Source organism: Gossypium hirsutum, chromosome D11 (assembly GCF_007990345.1).
Source record: "Gossypium hirsutum isolate 1008001.06 chromosome D11, Gossypium_hirsutum_v2.1, whole genome shotgun sequence".
Classification (NCBI taxonomy): domain Eukaryota; kingdom Viridiplantae; phylum Streptophyta; class Magnoliopsida; order Malvales; family Malvaceae; genus Gossypium; species Gossypium hirsutum.
This window is the reverse complement of record NC_053447.1, coordinates 64,752,960-64,769,572: the sequence shown is the minus strand read 5'-3', so window position 1 is coordinate 64,769,572 and position 16,613 is coordinate 64,752,960. Positions and strand designations below refer to the sequence as shown.

Here is a 16,613-nt window from a genome sequence, read left to right as displayed (position 1 = left end):
CATTGAATGGCATTAAGTATTTTGTCCTGTTTATAGATAACTTGACTAGGTTTTGTTAGGTTTACTTCTTGAAGCAGAAGTCTGAAGTGTTTGAAGCATTTAGCAAGTTCAAAGCTTTGGTTGAAAACTGCAAGATCAAAGCCTTAAGAACTGACAATGGTTCTGAGTATCTATCAGATAGACTTCAGAAGCTATGTGAACAAGCTAGGTTTCACCATCAGCTGACAATAGTGTACACTCCTCAATAGAATAGAGTATGTGAGAGGAAGAATAAACTTGTGCTTGATATGGCCAGATGTTTGTTATTTCAGAGCAAACTACTAAGCAAATTTTGGGCTGAGGCAGTCAATACCTCAATGTATTTGTTCAACAAGTTGCCAACTCGTGCTGTCAAGGACAAAACTCTTTTTGAAGCATGGCATGGACTCAAGCCAATCGTTTCACACTTGAAAGTGTTTGGCTGTGTTTGTTATGCCCACATTCCAGTAAAAAAAGGACCAAGCTCGAAAGTAGGGTTGTTCCAAGGATCTTTGTTGGCTATAGCAATACCAAGAAGGGCCATAGAGTGCTTGATCCCTCAACAAAGAAAATTTTGGTGAGCAGGGATGTAAGATTTGATGAGGAAAGGTTTGGAGTTGGAATGGTGCTGAAGCAAGCTTGATGGAAGAGGATCAGCTAGACTTTATTCTTAAACCTGCAGAAGAAGGACCAAATAATGAAGCAATTGATGATGCTCTTGTGAGAGGCACCAGAACCATTGCTGACATCTACCAAAGGAGTAATGTGGCAATAGTTGAACCATTTGACTTTGAGGAAGTTGTTAGATACAAGAACTGGAAGAAGGCCATGGAAGCAGAACTGGAGATGATCCACAAGAATGACACTTAGGAACTAGTGAACAGACCTGATCGCAAGAAAGTCATTAGTGTTAAATGGACGTTTAGAGCCAAGTGTAATGCTAATGGCTCATTGAACAAGCATAAGGCTAGGTTTGTGGTGAAGGGCTACAGTCAGCAATATGAGATCGATTTTATAGAGACATTTGCTCCAGTGGCAAGGCTGGACACAATTAAACTTTTGTTTGCCTTGGCTGCTCAGAAACAATGGAAGGTTCACCAATTAGATGTCAAGTCAGCATTTTTGAATAGTTTCCTCAAGAAAGAGATTTTTATCGAGCAACCTGATGGATTCAAAGTTACAGGAGAGGAAGACAAAGTGTACAGACTGAGAATGACACTTTATGGCCTGAAGCAGGAGCCAAGGGCCTGGTATGACAGGTTTGACACATACCTATCTAAGCTCAGGTTTGAGAAAAGTGTTAGTAGAGTTACACTTTATGTGAAGAGGTCAGAAGGTGAGACATTGTTGATTGTTTCTCTTTATGTGGATGACTTACTTGTGACTGGAAGTAAAAAGGAAATGATCAATAAATTCAAGGTTCAAATGCAAGAAGGTTTGAAATGACAGACTTGGGAGTTATGACATACTTTCTTGGTATAGAAGTGCATCAATCTGATCAAGGGATTTTCATCAGTCAACATGCCTTTGCTTTGAAAATTTTTAACAAATTTTGTTTGCAGAACTGTAAAATAGTCAGCACATCTGTGGCTCAAGGGGAGAAGCTGACTAGCAATGGGAATTAAGAAAAAGTTAATGGAAAGTAGTATCGGAGTCTAGTAGGTTACTTGCTTTATTTAACAGCAACTAAACCTGATATCATGTTTGGTGTTAGTCTTTTGTCAAGGTTTATGCATTGTTGTGATGTGATTCATTTCAAAGTTGCAAAAAAAGGTCCTTAAATATGTTAAAGGAACCTTAAGCTATGGAGTTAAGTTCAAAAAGGGAAAGGAGTTTAAGCTGCCAGGTTACTCTAAAAGTGATTGGGCTGGCTCTACTAATGATATGAAGAGCACCTCTGGTTACTTCTTTACACTTGGATCAGGTGTTTTTAGCTGGAGTTCAAAGAAGCAACAAACTGTTGCTCAGTCTACAGCTGAAGCAGAATACATTGCAGCTACTGCAGCTGTTAATCAAGCCATCTGGCTCAAGAAGCTCTTACATGATCTTAATGAAGATCAAGCTGAACCAACTGAAATGAGGATAGACAACCAATCTGCAGTTGCCATAGCCAAGAATCCAATCTTTCATGGTAAGACTAAACACTTCAAGATCATATTTCATTTTGTTCGAGAGGCTGAATAATCAAAGGAAGTTAGTCTTTTTCATTGTAGCTCAGAAGCTCAATTGGATGATATACTAACCAAGCCATTAGGAGCTACTAGATTTGAAACTTTGAGAAGAGAAATTGGTGTCTGTTGCATATAGTCCAAGGAGGAGTGTTGAACTTTGGCCTGCAGTGCAACAAACAACCAACAATAACTCAACTCAGAAACAGCAGCAACACTGCTTGAAGTGCAAGCAGTGCAACAAACAACCAACAGTAACTCAACTCAGAAACAGCAGCAACACTGCTTGAGGTGCAACATTGGAGCTGAACCGAATGCAACAAGATGTTTTGTTTATTTTGTTCACATGTAAATTTGTTAGTTTACTTGTAACAAGTTCAGCAAAGCTAGTAGGATTAGTCTTTAATGTAATGGCTAATATGTCAGCCCATTTTGTGTTTAATTTAAGTTATCAAATAGTCATGTATTAGTGGGGGCAATTAAGCCATTAGGTAACTGTCAAATTAAACTTGTAACTCTTACATATTTCAATTGTTGATTGAAAATTAGTGTGGTTCTTCAGTTACATTTTCTTTGGTTGTTGTTCCTTCTCTCTGTTTTTTGTTTCGATTTTATTGTTTCTGTTTGCTGTTTTTGCTTTTGTTTAATGCCAATGTTCCAACAACCAGACTTCAAAATGGCCCCAGATATTGAAAGTTTGGTTTTGGAAGGTTGTACTAGATTAGCGTATGTTGATCCATCCGTTGGAGTTCTTAAGAAGCTTAAGCTTTTGAATTTAAAGGGCTGCAAAAGTCTTAAGAGTCTTCCAACCAAAATTGGAACAGAATCTCTTGAAGAATTAATTCTTTTAGGTTGTTCAAATCTTAAAAGCTTTCCGGAGATTGATGGTAAGATGGAATGTCTGTTAAGACTTTATTTAGATGGGACAAACATTGAACAACTTCCCTGTTCAATTGGACATCTGAGCAGTTTTATTAAATTTGAAAGATTGTAGGAACCTTGTGAATCTCCCAGAGAGCATAGGTGGGTGTACAAGTTTAAAAACTCTTAATATTTCTGGCTGTTATAAAGTTGAAAATTTGCAGCAAGTAGAATTATTGGAGGAGCTTGACTTAAGTGAAACATCCATGACAAAACCACCACCCTTCATTTTTCAATTTAAAAATCTTAAAGTTCTTTCTTTTAATGGGAGAAAGGGACCTTCCTCCAAGTTACAAAAATATATGCCTTCTCTGTTAAAGGTATTCCAAAGAGGAAGGACAAATTCCATGGCTCTGATGTTGCCTTCGTTGTTAGGTTTGAGTTCATTAACAGAGTTGAATCTAAGAGACTGCAATCTTTGTGAAGGAGATATTCCTAGTAATATTTCTCGTCTATCCTCTTTGCAATGCCTTGATCTTAGTGGTAACAATTTCATCAGCATACCTTCGTGTCTTACTCAATTTTCCAAGCTTGGATTGCTTCTAGTAATTGTCAAATTGCAAGGTGCTTAAATCGGTGCCTGAGCTTCTATCAAGTAAACAAACTGTACGTATAAATGGTTGTACTTCTCTTGAAATAGTTACATATTCATCAGAAGTTTTGATTTCAAGGTTATCTGCAAATATAGTATGTTTTAATTGCTTCAGATTGGCTGAGAACATCGATGCCTTAACATTGCTGAAAAAACATTTAAAGGTTCGTTAATATCTCTGTTTCTATCAGTCTTATAATTATTCATGGTGTTAGTTACCAAACAACCAGAGGTTTATTTTGCAGGTATTTGGAAATTCAAGAGAAAAGCTTGATATTATTATACCTGCAAGTGAAATCCTAGAATGGTTTAGTCAACAAAGAGGTGACTCTTCGATTAAGATAGATTTGCCTCTGGAAGTCCAGAATGGTAGTCAATGGAAGGGAGTTGCTTTCTGCTGCATTTTTGTTAGTGGTGGTACTTCAAGGGATGAGACTATCATGTGTAAAGCTGTTATCCACGATAGATATTTAAGCCAAGATGTCCAACGGAGTGGCTGGGATCTCTCATGTAATGAACATCCCGTGAAGGACCACATTTTCATTCGTTATTTCTCGCGTGACTACTTGTATCCAATTTCCTTGGAAGACAAATGTGGTGAACATGATAAAACCAATAATTTATGGACAATAGATTGGTTAGATCAAGAATGCCATCAACTTGAGTTGTCTTTCACAGATCCCTTCAGTGTTACGGTGAAGAAGTGTGGTGTTAGAATAGTGTATGAGAGAGATTTTGAAGAAACACGAGCTGCATGGTAGTCAGGGTTGAGCAAATTCTGAAGATATCCAACAAAACTTGGCTGATGATGGATCAATAGGTAACGATTCCCTTAAAAAACGAAGACGTAATATCTATGAGGAGATAGACAAAGGGCCGCAACCAAAACGGATGCAAAAAAATTTCAATTCTATAATGGGCAAACTGGGGAAGAAGCACTAATTGTGGTAAACTACTTCATTGGTCTTGTCTTATTTAAGTGTTTTTTAGACTTTTTTTTTTACTATATATTATTTACAAGTTTTTTTTATTTCATTTAAAGTATACATTTTCAATATCTTTACTCCCCATAATCTTTCAAATATATGTAATTAATTTAAAATTTTTGAGTATACGCATGTTAAACACAGGGTCGTATTTTATGCATATCCCAAATTTAGATAACATTGCTTTTTATATAATATTTAAAATATTATTCATTTAATTTATTCATTTATATATAAATTAGATATTATGATCGCAGATCAAGAAATGTAATCAGCGGGAGATAAAATGTGGAGGAAGTTGGATTGTTCCATGAAGAAGCAGCTAATAAGAAAGGTGCAAATCCTTTAACGATGTTTAGATTATTATCATCCTTTTATCTTCGTTGTTTCATTTTTGTTTGTAATTGTTAAAGACCAAAGTATGTGTTAAATGTGATATGTGTCTAGTTTAATTTTTTAAAATTATTTTTATATATTTAAAAGATTAATTATATCCATATGTGTCTAGTTTAATCATGTTTTAAATGTTTGATATTATTAGACCTGAAAGTGAAATCCCACAACGATTTAGCTAGCAACAGAGTGGTGACTTGTTAATTAAGATACCTCTAACATTCGAAAGGACAGTCAATGGATGGGAATTGCTCATTACTGCATTTTTGTCAATGATGATACCGGTTGTGATGCTAGTATCCATGGTAGAAATTTTGGAATAGTAGATATGAGTAGCTTTATTTTAGGGGAACAACATAAGCAACCCATAATGGAGGACCACTTGATTGTGTGTAGAATTTGAAGATGTTGATGTGTGTTTACTGAACAAATTAAAAATACGACTAAGGCAAGTATACCTATCGATAAATAGTATAGTTATGGTGAGTAGAGATATCGTGTCCACGAGAACTAAAAATATTAGTAATTACCGTTTTCCTATTATTTAGTCAACAAATTGAAGTGATTGTTTTAAAACTAAGATTTCTAAATTAATCTAACTAAAGAACGCAACAGAAAATAAATCAAGAAAATAACTGAATAATAACTAATGAGAGAGAAAATACCCAAGAAAGAATCCACAGACTTCATCTATTATAATGAATTTGATTTAAATGATTTATTCAATTGGTATCTTAATTCGTAGAAATCCTTAAATTATGCTAGTATCTCTTTCGAGAGTAAGAGCAACTGACTCTATGTTGATTAATTTAAATTTCTTTCTAATTAAAACCTCATATTGTTCTATTAACTTGATCTGTGGATTCCTCTATTAGATTTGACTCTAATCCGGTAGGTTTATGTCGTCCTATTTCTAGAATTGCATGCAATTCCACTCAATTATGCTAGATATACTCTTAAATAAGGATTTTTGCTTCACTGATTAGGCATATTAAACATAAATTAATATTTCGAAAGTATTAAAATAAGATATAAGCGCACATAATTGAGAACAAGAATCAAGTATTTTTTGCGTAAAATAGAAATTAAATAATAGATTTCATCCTCCTTAGATATCTAGGGAATTAGTTCATAATCGTGAATAGAAAAATCTCAAATTAGAATAACCATAAGAAATAAAGAAACTCATGAAAACTTCAAAAGAAATTAAAAGGTGGTCTTCAATCTTGATGGAGATCCGTTTCAGAGTTGGCTCCAATGGCATTCTTCAAGTTGTTTCTTCGATATTCTCTGATGGCTCCCTATTCTCTTCTTTTAATTGGTATTTATAGACTTTAGAATGCTTAAAAAGTCTAAAAATTGCTTTTTTCTGAATGTTTGGGATATGAATCATGAAATCGACACGACTTGGCACAGGGCATGTGTCCAGCCCGTGTGGAAAGGCCCAGCCCGTGTGGCTCTTGAAATCTGCTCTTTTTGTTCGATTTTAGCTTGTTTTTCGCTCCTTTACTCCCAAATTCTCTTCTAAGTATAAAAACATGAATTCAAAGAATTAGAAGCATAAAATTCACCAATTTGCATAAATAATCATCCAAAAACACATTAAGAATGAAATTAAACTATGTTACTTTTATCGCTTATCAAATATCCCCATACTTAAGCATTTGCTTGTCCTCAAGCAAAATTATCAACTCACAGTAAGGTAAATCTTTCTCAACTTGTAATTCTCATCAATAATGTCTCAAAATAATTCGCAAACAATTATGCATTGGCAATCCAATTAAAAGGACAATAAAGATTCAAACAATCCAAGACGAAAATTTTAAAGTATGAAAACATAGGTGTCTCCCCTTATTTAATTAATTACCTTTAATTCACAACCCACAAGAATTGACATCCTCACTAAAGATTCACTCAAGCACTCAAAGTGTTTAAGGTTCAATATGCACTAAAAAATCGAACAATAAATGTCATTATCATAGGCTTGCTTGAAAATCGAATCTCCACCACTATAAAATGATATGACACACCAATCAAAAGGTCTTTAAGAGGTTGTAATGAGGCTTAGGTTAAGGGTGTAGAAAAAGGCTAGAAAAATTGGTTATAATCGAGATCAAGTTGATAAATTACCAAACTAGAAAAAAAAACTGAATTAAAAGAAAGTGCATAAATCAATACTATTTAAGAATGAAAACTAGCTTATCAATAAAATATGAAATTAACGTTTCAAGCTCAATCAACAAAGAAATTTAAAGAATTTATTTTTTTCGATTTTTTTAGAATAATAAGAAATAATTCAGCAAATCAAACAAAAGAGCATAGTTAGGCAACTAACCAAATCAAATCTCGACAAAAAGGTAGTCAATAAAACAGGAAAAAGTCGCAATAAAAAAATGGGTTACGGGTTAACATTCACGGGTTAATCAAGAAAAGATGTGTTAGACTCAATGAGATTCACTGAGGGTTAATTTAATAGTAGGTTTTTTAAAGGATAAGTGGGTTAAAACCTAAGTGCATTTATCATCTCAGTATATCAAATCAAAGGTGTGGTCTCAACGTGCATAATCGACGCAAGTTCTAGAATAGCAAATCAAGTTGACACACTCATAACCAATAATAAAATGAGCATGAAAAATGTATGCTCTATAGGCTCAAAATCTTACAAAAAATTAGGGGTGAGCAAAATTCGATTCGACTCGAAAAAATCGAAAAAAATTCAAATTTCGAGTTAAACGAATCGAGTTATTCGAGTTAATCGAGTTATTCGAATCAACTCGAATTTTTTTTTCGAATTTCGAGTTCGAATCGAGTTGAGTTTTCGAATTCGAATAACTCGAATAATTCGAATAATTCGAATATCAAACTATAATATTTTACAGTTTTACCCTAAACTCCCAAACTTTTTTACTTTTCCCTCAAAACTTTTACTCCTTCCCACTTTTCCCCCAAAACTTTTACTCCCCTCCCCTCCCAACCCCCCAATCTACCCAAAATCCATTTCCCACCAAAATTTTACTCTTCCATTCATTTTTTTTCAAAATTTTACTCTCAAAAACCCTCAAAACTTTTTATTTTCCCCCAAAATTTTTACTCCCTCCCACTTTTCCCCTAAAACTTTTATTCTCTTCTCATCCCACCTCCCATCTACCCCAAACCCTCCCCCTCCAATTTTTTTTTAATATTTTCCCTCCAAAATTTTACTCCCCCTATTTACTTTCCCTCAAACTTTTATTCCCCAAAACTTTTTATTTTCCCCCTAAACTTTTACTTCTCACCCTTTACTCTCAAATAAAAAATCAAAATTATCCAAAAAAAATCACTAAACATAAATAGTAATAATTTTATTTATATATACTATTTATATTATTAAATTAAATTTCACATTTTATATTATTTATATTATTGAATTGTTTAGTCATATTGAATATTTATATTAAAATTGAATTCTTAATTATGCCATAAAATATTCGTGTTAAAATTTTATATTGGTATCAATTTCAAATTTTATTTTTAAAATAAATTTTATTAAAAAATCATATTTTTATATTTAATATATTTTTAATTCCAAAATACATAGTGACAAGAATCCGAAGATAATTGAAACAACTAAGCAAACAAATAAGCTAACCAGTATATAAAAAATTAATAAATAAATTATGAGGTGATGAAAGTTAATAAAAAAATTTGATTAAGGTGGACAAATTTTATTACGATGGGTGACAATGGTTACAAGGACCCAAAATTATTTTTTAAAATTTAACTCGAACAAATATATTCGATTCGATTCGATTCGAATTCCATCTCACTCGACTTGATTCGAGAAAACTTCAAATAAAGTTAGGATGATAAAATGAGATTCGAAAACTCGATTAACTCGAAAATTTTCGATTCGATTCAATCGAATGCTCACCCCTACAAAAAATCACCGTTTTGATGTCAAACTTGCAAATTTAGAACTTCAATATGATACCTCAATTCAGAGAAACAACCTAAAATTTTTAATTTTGAAAAAAAAAACTTATCATGTTTGACTCTCTCATGTCTTAAATTTTAAATCAACTAATGCACAAATATCTACAAATTAATCTCAAATCGACAAAAAATACTCTAATGGAAATATGAGAAAATTGTTTAAATATCACAAATAATTTAGAGATTTTTGAATAATTATATAAATAACCTCCCCACACTTAATATGTACATTGTCCTCAATGTACAAATAGATAGACACATAGAATAAGTAGAATATCATAGGAAAGGGAGATCAACTGAAACTACCTTGAATATGGATGAAATCGCCAGAATAGTGAAAACCAGAATTGTAGGAAAATCTAAATGAAGTGCATGGTTCAGTGCAAACTAGTAAGAAAATAAGCACAAATAATGAAGAAGATTAAGATGTTAGAAACTCAATTAGAAACAACCATAAAAATAAAAATATAGTTTAAAAGATAATAAACGAAAGAAAAGTCTAAGAAAATAAAAATAGAGCAACTAAAAAAATAGAAAAAGAAAACTAAAAATAAAAGAAATAAAATCAATGATCCTCATCGTTAGAGGCATCGGTATCGTGAGTCACAGGTGTTGAAGAAGATACGTGGAGGTGTTGATAAATCTACTGTAAAGTTGCATCTATACTATTAAACTACTCAAAACAGTGTTGCTCGAAACAAGTGAACCACTCAGAGAGGTCCATTAAGGTGGCAGCAGAAGTAGTAGTACAGTACTCAAAGGTGGATGATGAGGTGGATTCTCCTGGTGGAAAGGGATATCATCAGTGAAGTCATCATGCTCATCCTGAGAGTCAAAATGATATAACCGGTATTGAGAATGATCCACTCTATGCAATCACTCAATCATCTTCATGTGACTCATGCTCAATAATCCCGACGGGGACATCTATCCAACTAGTGTAAATGAGAAGGACTGCTTTCGAGTGTCTAGGAGCCCGAAGAGCTGTGCGAGACGAGTCACGTAAGGGTCTAAGCAGATAGGACCCTTCCTACTACGTTCTATTTGATGGTGGCAAGCTAGGGCGATGAAATAGGTAAGATCAAAAATATGCCCCATGGCCATACTCCACAAGAAATAAGCGCTAAATGTACCGACGACTCAAGTGCTCTCTCTTCGACCGGCTAATGTATGAGCCAAGATGGCATGAATATAACGCAAGGCCAGAGGAAGGGAAGTCGCCTTCGATCGACTCGAGTCATATGGCAACATACTCGTAGTAAGGTCTACCCAGCATGAAAAAATTGGAGTTGATATTCACAAACTCACACCGCTAGAAACCATGATATACACAAAAAAAAAAGTGTTTGACTAAAGAGAAAATGCAAGAAAATAGATACATGCGAATGCAATGACATTACAATTACACCAAAATATATACAACAAACTTTCACAATTACAATAAACATACTCTTTAACTACTATATTATTTTTCATAACACATGCCACTCTTTTTCCTTTTTTTTTTTTTTAAATGTTAAGCATTAAAGATTTTTGTCACTTCTTTTTTTATTATTTTTACACAAAAAAAAACATTAACATTTTATATAGATACATGTGTGTATGTTTTCCCACGCACCTTTTATTTTCGATGATTATGCCTTCAATCATTTTTGTAGCCTAAAAATAAAAAATAAAACACAAAACAAAAATTCGTAAAATTTACATTATGATGATTTAGCATTATTAATAAACAAAAACAAACTAAATAAAACATTTTTCCAACTAAAGCATCAATGAAATAACATTTTTTTATACATATCGCGGAGGTGTTTTTAAATATTTATAATTAAAAAAATCAAATGATACATTTTAGAAATATACAGGATAAATGTACTGTTTTTACTTTATCAATATTTAAATTAAACATTTTATTTTTTAAAAAATAAACACTTTATAGATATAATAGATTATATATGTTTTTTTTTTAACAAAAAAAAAGTTCATTGAATCTCAAATTTAATTAATGTCAGCTCTTAATACTAATTGTTTGAATCATTTAAGCTAAAGTAAGAATATATATAATTTGTATGGAATGACTTACAGTTTGTGTAGTTAGTACATGGTAAACATCTTTTTCCACCCACAATCTGCAACGTTTTCCAGGTTCATCAACAGATTTTTCTTTAACAATTTTTCTTCCCATTTCTAGTAGCAAATCATGCATCCGCAATTGGTTGTATTCAACGGTTAGTAAAGATTTTTTAATAAGAACATCAATTCCAATATCTGGAAAAAACTCACAACCATCCAGTACTTTCATTACAAAATCTTTCTCCTCCCCATTAAAGAAGCATGCTATATCTAGAAATATATTCTTCTCCCTTTCTTCCAATCCATCAAAACTTATTTGAAGCCTATCAAGAATTTCTTTGCTAGAATCTCTTTCAAGTCTTTCTATTGCGCTTGTCCATTGCCTTGCATCTCTATCACACAGAAAAGAACCCAAAACTTCAAGAGCTAAGGGGAGACCACCAGCATAACCTACAACATGTTTAGCTAGCTCAATGAAATCCTCTTTTGGCACTGTCTCGCAACCGAAAGCTTTCAAATTGAAAAGATGAAGTGCATCATTGCCCGTCAATGTTGTAGGCTTATACACCATCAACTCGATAAGATCGGAGCAAATGTTCATCTCTTGTTGTTACAATGATTCTGCTCCCTAAACCAAACCAATCACGCCTTCCAGCCAAGCATTTCAAGTGCTGTAGGTTATCAACATCATCAAGAACAACAAGAACTCTTTTGTGAGACAACCTGTGGCTAATTATGGTTTTCCCTTCATGAACATTGAAAAAATTGAAGCTTTCATCAAACAAGATTTGGGAAAGGAATTGTTTCTGTAAAGAAACAAGTCCACATTTTTCTGAAACTTCTCGAACATCAGCAAGAAAGCTTTTACCTTCAAAATGAGGTGACATTTGATTGTAAACAACTCTTGCAAGAGTCGTTTTTCCAATGCCACCCATACCACAAATTCCTATGATACGGACATCATCTTCCCCAATTTCTATTTCCGAATGCAACTCATCCAAGCTTGGACTGATTCCAACTAACTCATCATGGTCAATTGGATATGTTTGACATAACTTTGCTGATATTTTTTTAACAATGTCTCCAATAAATTCTGATTCATGCCTACAAAGATATAAAGATTTAATTTTTAATTAAGAAATTGATTGTTATGGGTATGAAGTTTATAGTTTTTCCGGTGTTATTGCCTTACTTGCCTTAGAACACTAGAAAATAACAATTTTCCAATTTTCTCGATATATATAAAAAAGCAGCTAATTCAAAAAAAAAATTGTAAGCATTAAATTTAAAACTAAAAATGAAGAAAAAAGAAAACCTATTATTTGAGTGCCATCCCTTGATATTAGCCACTTCAGTTAAAGCATTTCTCCACCTTCGGATCTTTGCTTCATCTTCCTTGTATCTCTCTTCGTGTTTGGCAAAAGCTGCTTCTACTTTCTCTTTTTGTTTTCTTAAATCAGATGGATCCACGCCATAGAAAATTGGAAATACTTTATGACCATTCTCCTCCTTTTGATTAACAATCTCAGCAAGTTCCTCCAAGCACCAACCTGAAAAGACATAGTTTTCCGAGAAAACGATTACTGAGCACCATGATTGTTGAATTGCTTTGGAGAGCTCAGGTGCAATCTCTTCGCCGACCTCCAGCTTTGGATCATCCCTGAAAGTGACGATTCCGCTCCTTCTCAAAGCATCATAGAGATGGTCTGTGAAGTTATGACGAGTATCTTCACCTCTAAAACTCAAGAATACGTCATATTCTTTTTGTCTAGGAATAGACGAGGAAGTTGAGGGTAACGAGGACATGAGGAAGTACGAGAAGGAAACAGATATGACAATCTAGTTTGGGAAAACCAGAAAATAAGGTGGCTCAATATGCAGAAAGCAACTAGAAACAGACCGAGTATAGGAGCATCAAGAAAGGGAAAGCAGACACAGGTTTCTAAGCAATTTCTCTATACATTTCCCACCTTTTTTATTTTTCTTGAAAACGAATCTCCATAATAATAGCTATGAAAAGGTGGGTGGAAGTTTGGTGACAAATGAAAATGATGGTGTTTACCAGGAAAAAACGTTGAAGGAGAGGGCAGAATTGGTTGCTTTGTCCACAGAGTGGAGGCTACTTTAATTAGAAACCCTTAATTACCTTTTTCTTTTTCCTTTCTTTTTGGTTCAAACACATTTTTTTTTCCGTGTGGAAAGTGTCAAGAAAAGACAAGGCCCAATGGGCCCAACAATACGAAAACCCTTTTCTTTTTAAAGTATTCAGCCCAAAACAAAAGAAAAAGAAAATCCCTCTGCTTCGAACCCCAGCCAACAGTCCCTCTGCACCTTTTTTTTTAATAGACAGGAAAACAACAATCAAAATCTAAATCGATGAAAGGGAGGTCCAATGTGATCCCACGAAATATGATAATCTAAGAAAGTCAAGCGTGGAAATTCAAGTAACACACGAAGGTATGCTGATAAAGTTGTTACCACCAAGATCAAGGTGTATCAAAGAGGATAGGCGAGAAATATCACTAGGAATATCTCCTTCACAAAGATTGCAGGCCCTTAGATTCAGCTCTTTTAATGAACTCAAACCTAACAACGAAGGCAACATCAGAGCCATAGAATTTGTCCTTCCTCTTTGGATTACCTTTAACAGAGAATGAAGTTTTTTTTGTTACTTGGAAGAAGGTCTGTTGATCCCATTAAAAGACATAACTTTAAGATTTTTAAATTGAAAAATGAAGGGTGGCGGTTTTGTCATAGATATTTCACTTAAGTCAAGCTCCTCCAAGGATTCTATTTGCTGCATATTCTCTGGCAAATATTCAACTTTATAACAACCAGAAATATTAAGAGATTTTAAACTTTTACACCCACCTATTTGCTCCTTGGGAGATCCACAAGGTTCCTGCAATCTTTCAAATTTAACAAAACAAGACTGCTAAGATTTCCCATTGAAATAGGCAATTCTTTAATGCCAGTCCCATCTAAAGAAAGCTCTTGCAGGCATTCATTTTGCCATCAATCTCTGGAAACCTTTTAAGATTTGAGCAACCTGACTTTTCAAGAGATTCCATTCCAATTTTGGTTGGAAAACTCCTCAGACTTTTGCAGCCTCTTAAATTCAACAGCTTAAGCCTCGCAAGTACTCCAACTGATGGATGGACATATACTAATCTAGTTCAACCTTCCAAAACAAAAATTTCAAGATTTGGGGCAGTTGTGACGTCTGGTGCCTTGATCAGGTTTTTCGAACCTTTGAGGTTGAGCACTTTCAACTTATACAGGGGCTGTTGAAAACAATAATAAATTAGAGATAAATGGAGAAAAAATATGGTGAAGCTTATTTTCATTTTTGTACTTCTATGTTAATACCTTCTTCTCGAATTAGAAAACAAAGACAAAATGAGTTAATTGTTACCGTATTTTCCTTCCACAGTTGTTCCATATTGCTATAAGGCAAGAGAAGTACAACAAGATTTTCCGGTTGGAAGCCTAAAGGCAGAGATCTTAAAGAATATCCTGACAATCTAAAAGCCGTAGCTCATTAGAAAGGTAGGTGAGATCAGAACAATTTGGAAGACAATGAACTTTAAGCAATCTTTATCTTTTCACCTTCAAGAAAATATCCCCATTCAAAGTGAGAGTCTTGTTAAATTCCCTCGGCGAACAAGTATAAGAATAAAGCTATATAAAACATAATCTCTGAAACATTAATCACTTGATTGCTTCTTTTTTGAAATACGATCATGTCTAACACTAATATCTAAAGTATGTTCAGATGTGGATATAAAAATATAATCCTTCGAGGGCTTTTGAAATATATGAAAAAGTTAAAAAAAATAATAATAATATACACATGTCAAATACAACTCACATATCTTTAAATAACATATAAGGCTAGAAACCATGATATAAATACAAGAAAGGTGTTTGACTAAAGAGAAAATGCAAGAAAATAGATACAATTAAATGCAACATTCTTTCTTTCAATAATTCATACCACTTCTTTTTCTTTTATTTTAAATATTAAGCATTAAAGAGTTGACACTCCTTTTTAATTATTCTTACAATAAAAAATCAAAATTATACATAATTAATATATGTGCTTGTATATCATCTTACCTTTTATTGTCGATGATTAAGCCTTCACTCCTTTCTATAGCCTAAAAGTAAAATATTACAAAAGCTCATAAAGTTTACATATATGTTTATCATTGCATGTACAGTAAAAAACAAGCTAAATAAAACATTTTCAACTAAAGTAATTCAATGAAATTACATTTTTGTTTATACATATTGTAAATGTCTTATTAATATGTTTTTGCACCAAAGATGCCATCGTTTCAAATTCAACCTCAAATCTAATTAATGTCATATCTTAAAATTAATTGTTTGAATCAATTAATTGCTACATATATAAATATGTATATATATAATTTTTGTAGAATTACTTACAGTTGCTTTTGTTAACACATGATCTACATCTCTTTCCTCCCACAATCTGCAACTTTTTCTAGTTTCATCAATAGAGTTTTCCCTAACAATTTTTCTCCCAATTTCTTGCAGTAAGTCATGCATCAACAACTGGTTGTGTCTGTTAATAGTTAGTAGAGATTTTCTAATAAGAACATCAATTCCAATATCTGGAAAAAACTCACAACCATCCAATACTTTCATTACAAAATCTTTTTTCCCTATTAAAGAAGCATGCTATATCTAGAAATATATTCTTCTCCCTTTCTTCCAGTCCATCAAAATTTATTTGAAGTCTGTCAAGAATTTCTTTATTAGAATCTCTTTCAAGTCTTTCTATTGCACTTTTCCATTGCTTTGCATCTCTATGACACAGAAAAGAACCCAAAACTTTAAGAGCTAAGGGGAGTCCACTAGCATAACCTACGATATGTTTAGCAAGCTCAATGAAATCCTCTTTGGGCACTGTCTCGCAACCGAAAGCTTTCAAATTGAAAAGATGAAGTGCATCATTGTCTCTCAATGTTGTAGGCTTATACACACCATCAACTCGATAAGATTGGAGCAAATGTTCATCTCTTATTGTTACAATGATTCTACTCCCTAAACTGAACCAATCACGCCTTCCAACCAAGTATTTCAAGTGTTGTAGGTTATCAACACCATTAAGAACAACAAGAACTTTTTTGTGAGACAACCTATGGCTAATTATGGCTTTGCCTTCATGAGCATTGAAAAAATTGAAGCTTTCATCAAACAACATATGGAAAAGTAGTTGTTTTTTTAAAGAAACAAGTCCACATTTCTCTGATGCTTCTCGAACATTAGCAAAAAAGCTTTTACCTTCAAACTATAAACAACTCTTGCGAGGGTCTTTTTGCCAATGCCACCCATACCATAAATTTCTATGGTACGGATATCATATTCCCCAATTTCTATTTCTGAATGCAAATCACCCAAGCATAGACTGATTCCAACCAACTCATCATGATGGACAATCGGATATGTTTGACATGGATT

The 16,613-nt window shown here is 33.3% G+C and overlaps 3 protein-coding genes across 3 annotated transcripts; all 3 read right to left on the bottom strand.

The window, feature by feature from the left end:
• Positions 1 to 9,773: 9,773 nt before the first annotated feature.
• On the bottom strand, positions 9,774 to 11,582 carry LOC121223243 (disease resistance protein RUN1). The gene is made up of 3 exons (XM_041104375.1): positions 11,578 to 11,582; positions 11,134 to 11,515; positions 9,774 to 9,875 (listed from the first exon to the last, which is right to left on the bottom strand). The coding sequence occupies exons 1-3, from the start codon at positions 11,580 to 11,582 to the stop codon at positions 9,774 to 9,776; spliced, it is 489 nt and encodes a 162-aa protein (XP_040960309.1).
• On the bottom strand, positions 10,425 to 13,219 carry LOC107929726 (disease resistance protein RPV1). The gene is made up of 3 exons (XM_041104860.1): positions 12,439 to 13,219; positions 11,134 to 12,227; positions 10,425 to 10,709 (listed from the first exon to the last, which is right to left on the bottom strand). The coding sequence occupies exons 1-2, from the start codon at positions 12,927 to 12,929 to the stop codon at positions 11,684 to 11,686; spliced, it is 1,035 nt and encodes a 344-aa protein (XP_040960794.1). The 5' UTR covers positions 12,930 to 13,219; the 3' UTR covers positions 10,425 to 10,709; positions 11,134 to 11,683.
• Positions 13,220 to 15,774: 2,555 nt separating this feature from the next.
• On the bottom strand, positions 15,775 to 16,356 carry LOC121223242 (TMV resistance protein N-like). Its single transcript, XM_041104374.1, has one exon. The coding sequence runs from the start codon at positions 16,354 to 16,356 to the stop codon at positions 15,775 to 15,777; it is 582 nt and encodes a 193-aa protein (XP_040960308.1).
• Positions 16,357 to 16,613: the final 257 nt, after the last annotated feature.

Bases quoted from the DNA above. Each gene is read 5' to 3' on its own strand.
- LOC121223243 (XM_041104375.1), bottom strand. The intron at 9,876-11,133 runs GTAAGTCATTCC...TTTGACTCTCAG, and splicing joins ATGTACTAACTACACAAACT to GATGAGCATGATGACTTCAC.
- LOC107929726 (XM_041104860.1), bottom strand. From the start codon at position 12,929: ATGTCCTCGTTACCCTCAACTTCCTCGTCTATTCCTAGACAAAAAGAA. The intron at 12,228-12,438 runs GTTTTCTTTTTT...ATATCTTTGTAG, and splicing joins GGATGGCACTCAAATAATAG to GCATGAATCAGAATTTATTG.
- LOC121223242 (XM_041104374.1), bottom strand. From the start codon at position 16,356: ATGTTGTTTGATGAAAGCTTCAATTTTTTCAATGCTCATGAAGGCAAA.